The 19,765-nt window shown below is 39.7% G+C and overlaps 1 protein-coding gene across 1 annotated transcript in view; it reads right to left on the reverse strand.

The window, feature by feature from the left end:
• Nucleotides 1-19,765, reverse strand: part of ESR1 (estrogen receptor 1) — a 311,043-nt gene that overhangs the window by 19,374 nt on the left and 271,904 nt on the right. Inside the window, exon 6 of the mRNA XM_050951601.1 lies at nucleotides 13,271-13,409. Coding sequence (XP_050807558.1) covers nucleotides 13,271-13,409 — 139 coding nt within the window. The remainder of the gene's footprint in view (nucleotides 1-13,270; nucleotides 13,410-19,765) is intronic.

The following is a 19,765-nucleotide window of genomic DNA, read 5'->3' on the forward strand; positions in this document are numbered from 1 at the left end:
TCCAACTTTTTTAATTACGTGTCAATGTGGGTTTAGTTGCCTAACTCTAAGTTCCCAGATTTGAAAATATTGGCTTATGAGACTTGTGCCTTCTTCACAGAGGTGTGGAGCAACTTCAACTCCCACAGAAGTCAATGGGAGCTGCAGGTGCTTGGCAGCTTTGAAAAAATCTGGCCACGAGTCTAATATTGCCAGGATGGCCAATCGGCTCTTAATGCCCTTTGCTGATAAACTACCCTGCTAAAGCTATAGGCGATAGATGAATTAATATCTGTTCCAGAAGAGAAAATAAGAAACTTCTCTGGTGAAGACTCTATGCTATTTGTTTGTTTCATTTCAGAGATCCTTTCAGTCACAAGGATTTTTAAAGTTTGATCAACTGTGCATGTATTAGAAGGCTTAAGAGTATAAGCCATTAATAGGATGCTCATATGACAGAACTTATGGGGAAGGAATTATGGGATGTCTGTATCTTGGTTTAGGAAGGAAAGTGAAAACACCAGTGAATATTTGATTATCCATTGATTCCCTGCCCACTCAAGATTGCTCTCCTCATTTTAAAGAACCCTCATGATCCCAATATATCTCCATGATTTCATCTCTCCCTCTACTCCCTGTCACACTTCCCAACATAACTTCATCTCTGACCCCTTCATGGCCTACTTGAGAGCACCTCACTCAGCAATCACCTATCTCAGAGCAGAGTGCAACAATCCTTTCTCTTCAAACTGGGGACTTAGGCTATAGATTCCTGCAATTCACTGTGATTACCTCACCATATCTGACCTCAGTTCAGCATCTGCATTTCCACTCTCTCAGGAGCAATAATAGGATCATCAGTGACTGTCAGCTCTGACAGAAAAGTGCTATTCATTCAGAACAAAAGCAATTCAGAGAAAACGTATCATAAAAACAAACTTATCTGCATTTTAGCTTACCAGCTGGTCAGCCATCTTCTACATGGAGCCCCTCATAGGATTAGTGTACTTCAGGCCCTCTCATAGGGCTTGTCTCTGGTCATATACTCATGTCAGTTCTTGGATCAAGTGTGAATGACACTCTCTAAGTTAGGAATGTCACTTTATAAACTTTCAGGCATTTTGCATGTTAGGCCTCTTGAGCTATTTCCAGGGAGTGAAACTTCAAAATGACTTGTTACCTACATTGTTTTCGATATTGGAGATTTTCATTAATTACCTCTTGTTGACTTTAGTTCCTGCCAGACACTTCCTTTATTTTATCCCTTGAGACAGAAATCCAATCTCAATCACCTGCAAGCTCATAAAGATGTATCAAACACATAAATATTAGAATAGTCTTTGAATATACCATGTGTCTGTGGCATTTGTGTGTCTCCTTCTAATACACTTTGAATATTCCATGTTTCCGAAGTCTCACGTCTGTCACACCCCCTTTCTCCAGTGTTGACCTACATCAGAGGTTGCTCTTTTGCTGCTACCATAGCAATTATTTGGTGAAGTCTGCTCTCCTCCCTCCTGATTCCTCATCCCTTTTTCAAATGCAGCTCAAAACTTCTACCTCTTCTGTGTTGCCCACAATCAGGAAGCTGTAATTCATACTTGCACTCCCTATTACCAACCCTTCATATCTCTCATTTACTTTCCCCTTTGTATTGTGGCAGCTGGCTACTGCACATTGTGAAATAGTGATACTGTTACCACATCTGCTGTCAGAAGTCTGCTCTGTTGCCTTTCATTCGTCCAACAATGAATAAGAGTATTTTCAAACATTTAGAGCCTGTACATCTATTTAAACCAGTGTAGGCTAAGTATAGCACACTATGGGGCATGAGGTCAAGTTAAATTAAGTGACAAAATTGAAAATCACTACTTGAACTCTCAAGTTGCTATTCTCTACTTTGTCATCCCTACTAATTTTGTCAAGAGCAGTGAAAGCAGCAGTTGTCTGTTTACTCTGAAATGCGAGACCTCATGGAGGTGGTTTTTTTAGAGCGCTGGGAGAAACTCTCTCCCAGCACTCTGCCGTGACTACACAAGCCACATTGAAGTGCTGCCATGGCAGTGCTTTAGCATTCCCAGTGTAGACTAGCCCTCAGTGTGAGCAATTTCTGTCAGATACTTATAAGTCCCCAGTGTCACATGATCCTTTATCGTTATACTATGGTAAAAAAGAAGGATTTTAAGTGAGTGCTTGGAGAGGTTCATGGAATGGTCCAGTTCCAGCAATTATTTCTTATTAGTGTTGAGCCTTTTAACCAAGTATACAAATACACAGCCGGCACCTGAATACAGAATAAAAACCTTTACATTACCCTCTTTCAAGATGGTTTCCTCTGTAAAGACCGTGGCAAAAGGTTTATATTTGGACTACTGTGGTTATAGCGTCTGCTTCAAACTGGCACTGAGTGCAGATGTGCACAAAAATGAGAAAAGGTAACTAAGCATGAACTTTTCATTTTTCAAAAAGCTCTTTAGTTTTGGTTCCAATTTAATTTTGGACAAAAAGCATGTGCTAATAGAGTCAATGTATGAATCACAGTCTAAGAATCCCCAGCAGTATGGGGATTAGAACTGGACTCAAACTAATAAGTGGAATGAAATCTGCTTGCCCCCAGATAGTGAGGAAGTTTAGTTTGGGTCTTTGCAACTCCAACCTTTTTCTCTAAGAGGCCAAATTGGAGCATCAGTTCCAAACTAACCTCAAACTCTGGAGATGTTTGGATTCAAACACTATTTTGGATTTGAAAGCTTGGGCCCATTTTTAACTCTGCCTCAGGATGCTATGGTATGAGATGTCATTTGGGGAATGTTGTGATAAATACTCTTTAAGCTAAAAAGAAATAATTAACCTGTACAATCCATCAGTATATTTATGTAGCAACTATCACCGTAGTAACTAGATGGCAAACACAGAAAATTATACAAAAGGATACACTAGCTGCAACCACCATAAAAGCACAGTGACTCATTCTCAGCCTACATGGGAAATATCAAAACAAAACAGCAGCAGCAAAATGCATGAGAACTGGGAACAGATAATAAAGCAACTCAGAACAGCCATAATGCACTACATTATTTGTAAAGGATGCAAGAGCTGTCTAATATTTCACAAATATTACTTGTTATCTGTCCTAGTATTATTGGAGGGTGGGATAACTCAGTGGTTTGAGCACTGGCCTGCTAAACCCAGGGTTGTAAGCTCAATCTTTGAGAGGGACATTTAGCGATCTGGGGAAAATCAGTAGTTGGTCCAGGCAGAGAAGGCAGGGGGGCTGGAATCAATGACCTTTTGGGGTCCCTTCTAGTTCTATGAGATAGGTATATCTCCATTTTTAAAAAAATGTGGGATTTGTTATAATTACACATGTTTAATTCAAGCAGGGGTTATTTGCATTTACACAGGAGACAAGAGCATCAGATGGAACTTAAACGACAATATGGTTGTCATTCACACTGAAGTTTTACTTCTGACCATGCTGGATTCAACTGTCTAGCTCAGGGGTTCTCAAACTGGGGGTCATGACTCCTCAGGGGTCATGAGGTTATTACATGGGGCAGGGTCACAAGCTGTCAACCTCCATCCCAACCCACATTTGACCTCCAGTATTTATAATAGTGTTAAATATTTTAAAGTGTTTTTAATTCAGAAGAGAAGTCACACTCAGAGGCTTGCTGTGTGAAAGGGGTCACCAATACAAAAGTTTGAGAACCATTGGTTTAGCTGGTAACCCCAGAGGGTAGGAACCAAGCAGGAAAAACTGAATCCCAGAACGTTGGGGCAGTTAAAAGGACAGCCTGTGAAGACCAAGAGGGAGAGAGGAAGGCAGGGACTGCTGGGGAAAGGGTGGGGGTTTTGGATAAGGTAGGCTTGTCTGGGCCATAAAGTAAGAGACAGATGCATGTAGACTGGTTGGTTCTGTGAAAAACCCTTCTCTCTTTCTATGCTTTGTTCCTATATTGAGAACAAACAATACTCTGCTTAAAAGACTGTTTGGGGTTATTGTATTCACCACTGGTCACAGCTCCCAAGGAGGAGACTTGCAGTAGTTGAACCCAGTCAGGTCTGCACAGAGGAAGTGCAGGGGAGCAGTCAATAACAGGAGAATTGTGGGATTCCACCCTGAGAGAAATGAAGGCCTGTCATTAGAAAAGCTGCACTCAGGGACTAGAAAGTGATCCAGGGGACAGCTAGCCCTGAACCATTACTCTCCTTGATACTAAAAGAAAGGAATTTTATAGAAAACCAATAAACCTCTTTACTGTAGTAAGAATGAATTCCTTCGTTACTGAAGTACAGACTATGCATATTTCTGATCTACACAGGTGGCATCATGCCTCACTGCACGCTGTAGTTCTCAATAGCAACTGCCTCTTTCTTATAGCATTGTTCTGAAGAGATGCTAACATCCCTCATAAAGGTTGGGATCAGCTGTGGGCCATAACCTATATAAATGCATTTTAATATCAGTTTATGGGGTTAAAATGTCTCTTGCTGCTGAATAGGAATCCATACTTCACTAGATATTACGGAGATGAGTGCTTTACAAATGCAAATACACACATAAACAGTAATTTGTTTAGCAATCATTTTTCACTCAGGGGTAGCATTATTTGGCACTGCTAGATCAGTGTAGCCTCTGCTATACACTTAATCATGGGGAGAATAAAGCAAATGAGCATTGGACAAGGCAATTTAATCAAATTTTGCAGTTATATTAGAAAGGTCACATTTACTGTTCCATTGAGGTTGATGGAGTTTTGACCCCCAGGGGTGAATTTGTCCTGAAGTGTGCAAGCAGCACAGCATCTTTTCTAGAAGGCTTCATTCATCTTGATGAGAGGTGATATTTAATAGATCTGTAGACTAACAGGTGGCAGAAATCTCCATCCTTCCTCATGCCTCCACTATGATAATTATAATAAAACTGGGATAGCTATTGTGTTCAAACCATGACAGCAGTTGACACAGTGGTGCGGAGGATGTAAGACACTCTTATCAAGCGTTTCTGCTGGGCAATCATATTTACAGACCTCTGGAGTTACCCTTGTTCTTAATAAAGGAACATCACCACCACCATCACTATGGGATTTTGTTTATAGTTCCAAGTTCTGATTTCAAATATACCTTACATAAAATCATAATGTCATCACCATAATATAAATAGAATATAAATACCCAAGATGATCCAAAACTCTAGATAGACTTTCTACTGATTATTTTTAAAGTTCTTTGACTTGTGAAATACCCTTGAAAAGTATTCACTGTGCCTTGTAGAGACCCCAAATACAAGTAAGCAGAATTGAAAACTTGAAAAGAATTGCAAGTCTGATACTTAAAATGCATGTTTATCCAGTTATCCATAGCCTATAACTGCAATGTAATAACAAGCCTAAGGTATATCAATAAAGCAAAAAATGGAAGAGAATTTAGTCAATTTCTGCATTTTATTAGCTCACTGCAGGCTGCTGCACTCAGCTCTGTTAAGTAAGTGACTTGTTTACAGACTGGTTGTTGGAGGTCTGGTTTCCAGAGTGGAACTTGTCGCTGTCATTGGTTAATTGAAAATTAAATCTATACATAGATTTTTAAAAAATGCTTTTGAAATGCAGCAGTGGATTTAGTTAGTGTTTATGTGCTTACTTCCTTGGCAATAAATAGAAATAATATGTCACTAATTAAATGCTTTGAATCAAAGCTCTGTATCTACCCTGCTTCTATTTTTTCTAATAAGCTGATGGTAAATTGGAGAAATCTTATTTACTTTGTTCTGCACCAAAGTTTTGCTGTCCCTTTAATCAAGAGACAGAGTTATTATGAGTGTGATGTCCTGAGGCATTTGAAACATTTTACGAGATGTGAGGAACCAGCTAACCATCCTATAGTCCCTTTCTGATTTTATTCTATTGTGCTTAGCCTTTTATTACAGACTCATTGCTGTAGAATCTGAGTGCCTGAAAGCACAACATGCACAGGAAACTCAGTAAGAGACAGTTTTCAGACGTGGTGGGACATTTTCAAACCAAAGCCAGAAAGCTAAATAAGAATGGAAACTGTTCATCTGCACTCAGCTGATGAATGCAGCAGATATTTATGCTAGTCTTCAAATTATTTGATTCACCCATAGCTGTGGGTTAAGCAGGATACCCAACCAATGCCCTTCACCATTGCTCAACATAGAAGGGAGTGAAGAGAGACTTTGTGGATCCCCAGGAAAAGACACAGAGAGGGAAGAATGCCCAAAAGATGCTGGACATGCATTTGTCCCAAACACACCAAAGGGGACCAGCAAGCCCCTGAGTTTCTCCCCAACAACACAAAAGTAGGCTCGTAGAAGAGTTGGGGTTTACATAACAGTATTATGCACTGTTATCCATTTCTGAAGTAATGATGATAGAGTCTGGCACACTTACATGTAATTATGAAATATTAATGCTAGGTTGCTGCCTTATTAATTAATTTCATTATTATTACTGTCTTCCTGGTAATTCTAGCAGCAAGACATGAATTGAAAGGGAGAGACCAGCATTTAGGCCAGCAGCTTAAAAGGTTGCCCACTCCGTGGAATCAACTCCAGTTGGAGAGTGCTCCTTCTGTGGTCATGGAAGGAGGTACTCTACAGCCAGATACTCATTCACAACCCTTCTGTTGCTCTCTGGACCCTGTGGCTCTGCCCAGTTATCCTCTCCAACAAGAGACAGAAGGAACAAGGCTGTTGACACTGCAGGTCAGATGATGTCAGACGCTAACATTCAGCTAAATTTAGGTACATATCTGGAGCTTAATACAGCACTACCAACATAGCATTGTACCAGGAAATCTGACAGAATCATAGGCTTAGATGACATAAGCCAGTGATCTGAATTCTCTCGTGCCATCTGTTGATGACATGGGGGCAAAGACCTCCGTGGCAGAGCATATTTGCACAGAAACACCTACTTTGCCAAGGTATTCAGTAGAATGTTTTGCCAAACTGTGGCTGTTTTGGGTTAAAATTCACTTAAATCTTGACTAAAGGGCAGCAGAACTGTAATTAATATGCCCTAGTTGAGGGGCAAATGATTACCACCCAAGATACTGTGGGGCAGGTGTTTACTTACTGCTTGTACACCTTTCGTAATTGATGCTGTGTTCCCTCTCCTCTTAATAAAAGCTTTTTTTTTGTTAGGCACAGACTTAGTGCTTGCGAGAGAGGAAGAATTCTGTCTTAGAGTTGTACCAAGGTGGTATTTACTGTTCTTGAGCTGGTTCTGTTTTGTAATGTTACATTTCCCTCCCAAATGACAACGAGCTAAGGGTCAAATCTATCAAATTTCAGTCCTGGACTAGTGACATCTTTAAGATCTGTTTTCTTGGGCACCATTCAGGCTAGCAACATCTGCCTTGTCCTGTGGAGAGCAAAGCATCTCCCCTTTTCAACAGCTTAAAGCATCTGTTTAAAGCCAGGCCTGTTCATGAGATATAGTCCTAAAAATGGCATTCAGAATAACCATGTACATTGCATGACTTTTTGTGAAGTGTGTCTATTTTTCTACTTCACAATAAGTATTAACTGAGCTTCTCTAAAGAGGCCAGCTATCACTTTAAAATTGCATGTATTGTACCAATCACCCCTATTATTTTAACCCTGATAGAGATGTCTGTCTCATTAATTACACTATCAACAGTACAGCAACAGAAACAGATTCTTGTTTGTACAATTGCTTCCTGACTCCCAAACAGCATTCTTTGCTCTTAAAGTCTATTGCTATTCCATCTGCACAAGGATGGCCAGGGAAATGGCTCAAAGGAGTGACCACCCCATCCAGGAAATGAGGACAGAGAAGAAAATGTTACTTGTCAATGCAGACCTCCTCTTCTCTGAATGTTTCCCCTCCTCTCCCCTCCCCGAGTTAGCTAAAGGGAGGATAATCACGGAATCATAGAATATCAAGGTTGGAAGGGACCTCAGGAGGTCATCTAGCCCCTGCTCAAAGCAGGACCAATCCCCAACTAAATCATCCTAGCCAGGGCTTTGTCAAGCCTGACCTTAAAAACCTCTAAGGAAGGAGATTCCACCACCTTCCTAGGTAACCCATTCCAGTGCTTCACCACCCTCCTAGTGAAAAAGTTTTTCCTAATATCCACCCTAACCTCCCCCACTGTAACTTGAGACCATTACTCCTTGTTCTGTTATCTGCTACCACTGAGAAAAGTCTAGATCTATCCTCTTTGGAACCCCTTTCAGGTAGTTGAAAGCAGCTATCAAATCCCCCTTCATTCTTCTCTTCTGCAGATTAAACAATCCTAGTTCTCTCAGCCTCTCCTCATAAGTCATGTGCTCCAGTCCCCTAATCATTTCTGTTGCCCTCTGCTGGACTCTTTCCAATTTTTCCACATCCTTCTTGTAGTGTGGGGCCCAAAGCTGGACACAGTACTAGATGAGGCCTCACCAATGTCGAATAGAGGGGAATGATCACGTCCCTCGATCTGCTGGCAATGGTCCTATTTATACAGCTCAAAATGCCATTAGCCTTCATGGCAACAAGGGCACACTGTTGACTCAGATATGAGTCACTGTAATCCGTAGATCCTTTTCTGCAGAACAGCTGCCTAGCCTTTCGGTCCCTAGTTTGTAGCAGTGCATGGGATTCTTCCATCCTAAGTGCAGGACTCTGCACTTGTTCTTGTTGAACCTCATCAGATTTCTTTTGGCCTAATCCTCTAATTTGTCTAGGTCCCTCTATATCCTATCCCTACCCTCCAGTGTATCTACCACTCCTCCCAGTTTAGTGTCATTTGCAAACTTGATGAGGGTGCAGTCCATGCCATCCTCTAGATCATTAATGAAGATAATGAACAAAACCGGCCGACCCTTGGGGCACTCCGCTTGATACTGGCTGCCAACTAGACATGGAGCCATTGATCACTACCTGTTGAGCTGATGATGTAGCCAGCCCATACTTCTTTAACTTGCTGGCAAGAATACTGTGGGAGACCGCATCAAAAGCTTTGCTAAAGTCAAGGAATAAAACGTCCAGTGTTTTCCCCTAATCCACAGAGCTAGTTATCTCATCATAGAAGGCAATTAGGTCAGTCAGGCATGACTTGCCCTTGGTGAATCCATGCTGACTGTTCCTGATCACTTTCCTCTCCTCTAAGTGCTTCAGAATTGATTCTTTGAGGACCTGCTCCATGATTTTTCCATTGACTGAGGTGAGGCTGACTAGCCTGTGGTTCTTTGGATCCTCCTTCTTCCTTTTTTAAAAGATGGGCACTACATTAGCTTTTTTCCAGTAATCATGGACCTCCCCCGATCACCATGAGTTTTCAAAGATAGTGGCCAATGGCTCTGCAATCACATCCGGCTAACTCCTTTAGCACTCTCAGATGCAGCGCATCAGGCCCCATGGACCTGTGCTCGTCCAGCTTTTCTAAATAGCCCTGAACCACTTCTTTCTCCATAGAGGGCTGGTCACCTCCTCCCTATGCTGTGCTGCCCAGTGCAATAGTCTGGGAGCTGACCTTGTTCATGAAGACAGAGGCAAAAAAAGCATTGAGTACATTAGCTTTTTCCACATCCTCTGTCACCTCTGGATGGGTGAGATTCTGTGGCCTGCATTGTGCAGGAGGTCAGACTAGATGATCATAATGATCCCTTCTGACCTTAAAGTCTATGAGTCTAGGTTGCCTCCTTCATTCAGTAAGGAACCCACGCTTTCCTTGACTTTCTTCTTGTTGCTAACATACCTGAAGAAACCCTTCTTGTTACTCTTAACATCTCTTGCTAGCTGCAACTCCAAGTGTGACTTGGCCTTCCTGATTTTACTCTTGCATGCCTGAGCAATATTTTTATACTGCTCCCTGGTCATTTGTCCAATCTTCCATGTCTTGTAAGCTTCTTTTTTGCGTTTAAGATCAGCAAGGATTTCACTGTTAAGCCAGGTAGGTCACCTGTCATATTTACTATTCTTTCTACACATTGGGATGGTTTGTTCCTGCAACCTCAATAAGTATTCTTTGAAATAAAAGAAGTACTTTGGTTCTGCTCTCTATTTTGCAAATGTTTATCTGCAATTTTCTTGGAAAAATATCAAATGTAGAGCAGATGGGTCCTTGGAAGGCAGATATGTACTTTATGTTGTATTTTCCAATAATATTCTTTATTTTCTTTCCTGAAGTAATAAATTATATTGCTACTGTGCAAAGACTTAAAGACTGTTTTAAAATTTTATTATGTTCTCTTGATTTTTTTGTCCAGTATAAGCACTGGTGGAAATCTAAGTTTAAATGAACAGAGAAATTCCTGCTCTGTACAGAGAAAATGTTTTATACATTTCCTAATGCCAAAGCACACAGAAAGATTATGTGCTTCAATGGAAATTTAAGCAGAATAGGGCTTTTTCTGAGGCAATAAATATATCTATTTCCTGTTCTTATAGTAGTTATTATACTATTATATTAGCATTTCTATTGAACTGCTGCTTAAAAGTACAAAAACCAAAACCCTGTTTCTTGAAGATTGCTCAGTGCTAATCCTCTGGCTTGCACCAATTGTGCTGGATCAAACTTTACAGAGCAAGGCTGCTCCAAAGGCATGCAACAATTGGATGAAGCTAATAATTTGCTATGCAATATGGAATAAGCCTGTGGAACTTATCAGCACAGAAAATTATTGAGGAAAATACATTAGCAAGCTTTTCTTTAAATAGTTTTGGTGGATTGTGATCCAATCCAGCACCCAGGTATTCAGACCCTACACAGTATTGTAATATCTCGGTACAAAATATTCCTTGTGAAGTATCATTTGAAAACTCACTGATCATTAATAGCCTTGTTTATTAAGAGTTATGGATATATGCCGGAATTATGACTAAAGTGTATTTAAATACTAGGCATGTCAAGGGGAATTAGTAAACAGATCTATATTAAACAAAGGAATGTGGGTTTAGCTCAGTTTACATACAAGCAGTAATCCGGACTATCGAGACAGCAGAGGGAGGAGATTGTGGGAAACAGAACAATCTGCATTTTAGCAAACACCAGTGGGGAGAGGGGAAACAGCACTGAGTTTCCTTCACCACCAGACACCATGTCACCTTCCTTATAGATTGACTAAACTTTACTTTGAGGGATAACCTTCAAAACAATCCATTTCAGAGGTTCACTGGACTATAAAAGGAAGGGGCAGAAAACACCAAGTGATCTCTTTCACCTAAAAAGACAAAGGAAATAGGGTGAACAGACAGCAAATGTGAAAAATCGGGATGGGGTTGGGGGTAACAGGAGCCTCTATAAGAAAAAGATGCAAAAATTGGGACATCTGGTCACCCTAAAAGGAACCAGCACTTTGGGGCTTCTGGAGGAAATCCTGATCAGGGTGGGGAAATCAGCCACCATCTTGCTGGAACACTATGGGTGAGAAAACCCATCATGAACAAAGCCATCTTGAACAAAGTCTGTGTTTTGTTAAATTAAGTTTTAGACTTTTAGATGCATGTTTTCACTTTTCATTGCTTGCAACCATCTCTAACTTTCTCTCTTGTACTTGGTCACTTAAAATCCTTCCTTCTTGTTGTTCATCAACTTGTTTTCCTATTAATCTCAATGAACAGCACTGTGTTTAAATAAAAATGAATGTTAACTCCAGTCAGTGTGGCAAGCTGTTGGGTTTTGTCTCTTTAAAAGAGCAAACAGATCTTTTTATTCCTCTGAATGTTGCAGAAGAGGGCTGGACATTGCAGAACACACAGGTCTGGAAAAGTGTTGGGGTCACCTGTTAACATCAACCAAGTCAGGTAAAGACAAGAGTGTGTCTGTGGTAACTGCTGGCAGGCTATTGGTTTCAAAGTAGTTGAATCAGAGCTGTATAGCACACAGAACATGAAGTGCATGCTGGCTGCTGGCTGTGTGTGTGACCCAGGCAGGAAGCCAAAACTAGCAGAAGCATTTTGGGGCACACAGGTTTACAATGCAAGGTGTGACACAACCTTTCAATGGTCTGAACTGCTCACCAGAACATGCCTTGGATATTATACTGTTAGTTGGGGTGACTATTATAAGTTTGAGAGACTGTTTCTCTTCTCATTCACTTTTTTCATCTCTTTGTATCTTTCTAAAAAAATTCCTTTGGGGTTGAAACTTGATTGTTTTCATGAATATAAGGAAAGCACTTGAATTTATAGTATGTTAGCTAGGATAAGTTTTAAGAGATGTCAATTCTCATGCTTCAGTGCATGAAATGAATGCCAGCTGAAATCAACAAGAAATTCCCCACTTTCATAGAACCCTATTGTACAAGTAGATAGTTGTTTTTCCATCTCCCTTTGAAGTATGTAGTAAGAGAAACTAAGTTTCAGAATACTGGATTTGCCAGAGCGCTGATCTGTTTTTCTATAGCATTCCTGGATTGGACCCTCCAGCCCAGCCAAGATGAGCCCAGAACAAGAGATTAAAAGTGTGTGAGGGGGACAGGGTGTGGCCTGCTTTAAACCACTTTTACAGCTCAGACCTGTGGAACAAATCAGAACATCCAATGAGCTGTTTTTATTATTCTACTGCCCAAGGCAGGGCCACCCAGAAGATTCAGGGGGCCTGGGGCAAAGAGGGGAAGCAGCGGCGGTCTGGGTCTCAGTGGCATTTCGGCGGCGAGGGGCCCTTCAGTCACTCTACATCTTCAGCAGCACTGAAGGGCCCCTCGCCACTGAAATGTGGTCAGTTAAGCCAGCTTTTGGGTGGCTTGGTATAACCAGACTATCACAAAGCAGAGTGAGGTCTAGCATATGGTTTTCCTCTACAGTGGAAAAGTAGTGTCCTCTAAAATGGCAAGAGGCAGCTGTTTAATTGCACATAGCACTAGTATAAAACTGGCTGAAACTGCAGGGGAGATTTTTTAGGACGCAGAAATAATAAACAAAATGGCTTCTGGTCAGGACACTGGATTCTATATCCTTACCCTTGCCAAAAGCGCAATGGACTCTTTAAGAACTACAAATGGCATGTACCTTCATTTTCTGTCTCCTTTGAAAGTAAGCACCTGCAGCAGGAGAGGACCTTCTAACACCATATTAGCTCACAACTTAAAGTGCCATTTATTGAATCACCAACACCACTTCTAACAACGCCTTCAGAGCGTTCTTTAGAGGTACCTCTTTCAATACTAACTAGGCCAGTGCTGCTTAATTTATGAAATGTGATGGGATCTCAGCATCAGGTGGGATGGCTGCAGGCTAAAAATGACTAAAAGTGGTAGAGATACATTTTATTTAAATAAATAAATAAACAAACAAAAATAAATAATAAGTGGACTAACCTGTCCAGTAATAGATTAGGTGCAAATAAGAGTTTTCCTGGATGTTCCATTGAACGCCAGATTAAGCCAATCATCAGTATCTCTAACCAGGCACATTCCAGTAGATGTACCTGATCATGGAGTGTTAAATCTACAAACCCTGAAAAAAAATAAACAGGTTACAGGAGAACCATACTCTGTGTGAAAATAATAATTAAATATTTCTGTTAGTAAACCAAAGTATTTAGAAAATCAGATAAGAGGATGTATTAGGAGGCTTTAGGGCTGGGTTCTAGATGGTCTGAATTTAAAAAAAAATTAGTTCCTTGTTTTCATGTCTGACTCATATCTACATATACTAGTTACCATTTTTACCATCCATTTAGAAAATATGACAAAATGGCAAAACTGACTAATAGTATGCAATAATGGCTCTAATCACCAGAACCTGGAACATTATGAACTTCATGGTAGAACAGATGTTGCATGAGCTCTGGAGCAACTAAGCACCTTGTAAATGTTGAGTCTGTGTTTTTGCCTGACACAGTGCTACAAATATATTAGCAAGTACTTATGAAAGCCTAACTGCAGCTCCTAGATGCAACAATTTTCTTTTGTCGTGAGTTAGTCCCTTCACCGAAGACACTGCAGTCTGTCTCTTACTACGCATTTGTACAGCCCTTGGTGCGATGGAGCGGATATAAATGTGGCTTCTGAATGATATGTCAATACAAATTAATAAATAATAAAATAATAAAATAATAATAATAATTAATAATGGAAGAGACTGTGTCAGCAAGGAAATAAATAAATGGTAAAATAAAAAGCACATTGTCTGGGTAGTCAGGGGATATGCTAATGAGATACGCAGCCTTTCAACTTCTATGGCCCTGATTCTGATTTAGTTACACTGATATAAAGCAGCAATAACTTCAATGTAAAACCAGATTAGGCTGTATGTCACTGGCCTGAAACAAAGTAGTTGCTTAGAGTTTAGAGCAGTTGCTTAGAGCAGTGTTTCTCAATGACCAGTCCGTGGACTGGCACCGGTTCCTGAGATCTCCTTGGCCCAGTTTAGGAAGGCAGTAAGCCAGTCCCTGGTATCAAAAAGTCTTAGAAAATGATCTTCTGCTTTGGTTGGCTGCCATTATCATCTGTTTGCCTAGTGAAATGAGTTGGTAAGATTAATAGCACTACACAGATGTCCATATCACAAAAACAAAAGAACCCCACCCAGTTACAATCATCACAGTAGACACACCCGGGCTTTACTGAGTATGGAGACTGAATCATCTCACTCCTAGAAGTTGTCTCTTCTAGGGTTGCAGTAAATTTGTAGGGCAGTGAGGAGAAGCATTCACTACTATTGCCCTTGCTGTACATGTACTCCGGATATAGGGATTTCAGTTTCCAGGTCTGACGATCGAGCTCTTTTTATAGGCACTACATTCAGTCCAAAGGAATAAATAATGTATTGGTTGCATAATATAACCTACTAGATGACACAAAACATATCCTGGAAGTTATAAAGATGTACAACAACATGAAGTGAACAAAAAGAGACCAGTTACAAAATATCATATCTATTTGTACTTCATTAAAAGGTTCGTAGATTCCAAGTCTAGAAGGAACCACTGGGCTCATCTAGTTTGACCTCCTGTATAACACAGGACACAGAACTTCCCCCAAATAATTCCTAGAGCAGATCTTTTACAAAAACATCCAATCTTGATTTAAAAATGGCTAGTGATGGAGACTGCCCAACCTTGGTAAATTTTTCCAATGGATAATTACCCTCACATTTAAAAATGTGTGCCTTATTTCTAGTCTGAATTTGAAATTCCAGTCTGAATTTATAGAGAGATTGATAATATACAAAATACATAGAAATTCTCTTGAAACAAATGTTATTTATCATTTGTATATAGTTCTCTCCAATACAATGTAACTCTGATCTGAACACTTGAACCATACTGCTGATCTTTACCACTGTGAAATATTTTTAAAGATTTTATAAATGATTCATACTTGCACATTAAGGCACACAGGTTACATGGTAAACAGCCTTATTAACCAGGTAAGTGCTCTTGGCTTTCAAATAATATTCTCAGAAGAAGTAAATGAATAATTTCCAAGTAATATATTATTCTATGTAGTCAATAGAATTGGTTTCCTCTCTTCACTACATTGAGATGTCTAAGAAACTAGTACTGTATTTATCTCCACGTTTCAAGCTGTTTGTTGTTTAAAAATGTGGTTTTGAATTAGTACATAAAGAGGAGAAAGAACAGATATCATTCATAGAGAACAAAAAATATGTTCACTTCTTTCCCTCAAAACACTGAACTATGGATTTGTATGTAATGCTGTTGAGTGTTAAACAGGTCTGTTTGTGAGCTGCATCCTACTCAAATTGTTGGTGAACTTGATTATATCCTGGATTAAATCCTTTCAGATATGACAAATAAGGGTGAAGTGGGCCAGCTCAGCACAGCTCGGTATGCTGCTACTGTTTTGGAGGATGCAATTTTGTGTCCAAAAATCTAAGCCTTCACTTTTTTAAAAAGGTAATTTTCTCCCACTTCAAAGATTCTCTTTGCAACCATAAACTGTGCACTGATACACTGATGTCTGTCTGAATTTGTAGACAGCCTAAAACAATAGAGCTGCAGCCTAAACATGAACGTTGTTAACTCTCACAGTGCTAATCAATGAACACAAATAAAGATAACCTGACATCACTGCATGCAGAGTATGCAAGGAATAAGAAAAATGGTCAGGCTATGAAAGCTATCTAGTGTAAGTGGGGCATCTCATTTTAGTGCCTCTGGTTGGTGGTACTTGGGTTGTAAGCAATAACTTGGAAGAGTACCATTACTTTTCTTTTCCAGTTTGCCCCCTCTGATTACCATTATTTCAAATTCCCATTCAGCATATTAAAAGCCAATTATATCGCCACCGTTTCACACTGTCCCACAATGGAATGCTTCTAAGAAAAAGAATATGCTGCAGACAATTTGAATTTTTTGCAATTGTCCTAATCCACTACACTGTAAAACCGTGGTAGTTTTACAGTACTTTGAATGCCAAATTTTTGGCACTCCTGTAAAGTCAGAGCCATATTTCACATTTGGATTCAACCTAAAAGCAAAAACAAACAAAGCCACCACTTCCTTTTTGAAACTCAGCAGAATAATAAGTTAAGTAACAACAATAGCATCTCACATAGCTCTTTTCATTCCAAAAGCTCCCAAATCATTTAATAAAACATAAGAACCAATTTCACCCACCTCAGAACTACAGCCATTGCTATTGCTTAGGAACAGAGTAACTGGAAATGAGCAAACGTCATGGAACTTAAAGGTTTGTGAACTGTTTATTGGGTTTGTGAATTAGGAGTTGTAAGCCTTTTCTTCCTGTTATTGTAACTTATTTTACTCTGTTTTTTTAAAAAAGCAAAACCACATGTTTTTCAAACGAAAGGGAGACCTCTGCTACAAGTTAGTGATAGAAAACAATGTCTCAGTGCTAGACTGCCCTTTATAGAATGTTTATTTCCCCCCATTAGAACTTCTCTTCCTCTGTTCCATTTCTCACATGCTCTCTTGTCTTTGTTTTTCACTCTGCCTATTTTCTGCTCTATTTTTAACCACTGGCTGTGTTTTGGTCCCCCTTTCAGCCCCCATCCCCACATCAGTGCAATAACATTCAATTTTAAACTGAATTTTGAAACCCAAAAAGGACAATTAGGAAAAAATTTGCTCATCCCTAGCAGCAAGTCTACATGCCAGTTAAAGACAGAAAGCAACAAAGTGCTTACTTAATAAAGCACTTTGCCAGATGTATAGATTGGGATACTGCATTACTTTTTTTAATTACTGACACTCTAAATGTACGGCGTACATTCGTAAAATCCCATTTTTGGCAACATTCATGTTGTTAAAGTCTGAAAGTGAAATTCTTCCAGATTCTAATATCTCATTTTGGTGCTTTTAAAAAAAGACACTCCACTGCTGACAAATTAATAATAAACTATAAAATCAGCCCAATTCTGCCTGCACATGGAGCTGTCACAGGCTCCAGTTGACACATATGCTATCCTGTAGAAGGCAGCAGTATATGTCACATACACCAGCTGATATGTTATACCTTATACCAGAGAAGGAGGCAGAGCATGTTAAAGCAACAGCAAATCAATGGAGTGGAAGCAATACAATATTCCTTCACTGATAGACTGCAAAAATAAGACTGGGGAATCAAAGTTTGCAGGTCCCACCATCTGAAAACAGAGTAGCCACACATGGTGGGAGGAAGCACATATCTCTGTAGACTCTCATAACCTTCTTTATTTAGCATTTGGAGCATTGCTACTGGAGGAAGTGTCACCATGAAAAGTATTTCAAGGTAGTTGAGAAGGCACCCAATCATGTCAGTGGCTGCTGGGGTAGAATTTATTCCCATGCACAAAGTTGTTTTGTTTTGACAAAACACTATGTAGTGCTCAATTGGTTTTCATTTATTGTTACACTGATGCATTCACATTCATTTATATTTGATTCAGAACACAAGAAATAATGTGTTTGCTGAACTGCAAGCGCAAGAAACTCTCCACTGTTCCAAATTCCTTGACAAAGGGCACCTGTTGTCTGTGTGTTTCAGGGACAATAAGCACTTGTATGTTGGAACACACATCTCCACTATCAAGCTTGCAGGTGACTTTGTGCTCTTCTGTTGGCGCTTTACTGATACCTGCATCTTGCTTATGAACAGCGAGAGTGTTTTAAACACAAATGTGAAGCAACCCAGCCAGGAGCTGGTTATTAAGAGTCTAATCCACAAAGCCAATGGATTCAGATTTCTTCAGCGTGTTAGACAAAACCACGCTCCTATTCAAGCCAGTGGCAAAACTCCCATCAGTTTCAACAGGGAAGGATCAGACCCTATAGATTTCATTATAAGACACTAGTGATTTGCTTTACATCGTTTGTATTTACAACTCCCTCGAGGTCTGACAGATAACTTGTTATCTAGAACATCTTTCTCCATTACTGCTTGGTGGAAGGGACTGCAGAAAAGGGTATTAAAGTTTCAAAAGATCTGTATAATTACAAAATTATCAAAATGATGCAGAAGGAGCTTTCATTTATTTACTTATTTTACTTTTAAGGGGTCAGTAGAGGAATTTTTCCAGTGTGGCCTATGGAAAAGTTCAAAACTAAATTAGATAATATCTTAGAGAAATGGTGGATGAGTTATCCTAACTAACTAAGTACAAGAGATGTAGACTTGAAAGCATACGAGAGCTCTCTTCAAATCTACATGCCCTCCAGAGAAGGCTTTAAAAGTGGTGCGATATTATAAGAAGATTCTATAATTTTGACAGCTATCTTGCACTTCTTTATTCCCTGAATAGCAGACTAGCCGCAATTTTCAGAAGAAGGGGGGAAGGAACTAAAGCCATACAAACAAAGCTGTCGGCCTACATATGCAAAAACAATCCCACTGATTGCCTTCACACCACAAGGAGGATCCTTACAGTGAACGTCTATCATTTCTTGAAAATTAGACCAAGGCTCGCCAGATGAAATGTATAAAGTTTCTCTTGCAGTAGGAAACGATACTAATAAGTCACCCTCAGTTTATCCTCTGATACAATTATAAATATATCTGCTTTTCTTATTTTTTATATCATGGATTATAATCACAGTCTCTAAGGTACAGATGTAAGTTAAAAAAAATTGCAAGTAGGTGACGCCTGCCACATTAACATAAATATTCCTAAAACTCAAACTCCATTTGGGGGGACAAAAAAAGCAAAGCAAAGCAAAGAAAAAAAACACACTCACATACAACATTTCAAGCAGACCTTAAAGAGATCAGCCTTTAGCCTCATCCCTCTGTTCATACAATATCCCGTTAACCATCTCTTGAGTTCTCGTTAAAATAAATACATTATTTGCAGTTCTTAGTTTTTCTCTTCCATAACTTATCCAGTAATGCTGTAGGTCAAACTTTATCCATCAATCCATCTTCTACATCACATCACTCTGGCTCTTTTCTCCACACAATGTTATTTTTTTTGGGTCAAGAACAGATATAGACAAAGTGATTTGAATAAAGTAAGAATCTAAACCTTTGCCCAAAACCTGAACCAAAACTTTGGTCTTCTTTTTTCCCTTCTAACTATTTTTTCTACTTTTTGTGGCCTCTGCCTTTCCAGGCTCTGGCCAGGCCAAGAACGGCTATACATTTCACAGTTCACTATTTCTAGCCCAATGGAAAAGGGGAAATACAATAAATATTTTCAGAAACCCTACTGTTCTGAGATTTTCAGCCAGTTTTGCATTCCTAAGAGTTTGGATTGTTCAAATCCTTGGGCAGGAGGAGTGACTAGCGGGTGCAACTTAGGTAAAGAATCAGAAAGGAACTATTTTGGAATCCTCTGGCCAGTTTTCCATCATCTCCCAACATAGTTTGTAGCTGAGGATGCACTAAAACAGAGGTTGGCAACCTTTC

This window comes from Gopherus flavomarginatus, chromosome 4, assembly GCF_025201925.1.
Source record: "Gopherus flavomarginatus isolate rGopFla2 chromosome 4, rGopFla2.mat.asm, whole genome shotgun sequence".
Taxonomy (NCBI): Eukaryota; Metazoa; Chordata; order Testudines; family Testudinidae; genus Gopherus; species Gopherus flavomarginatus.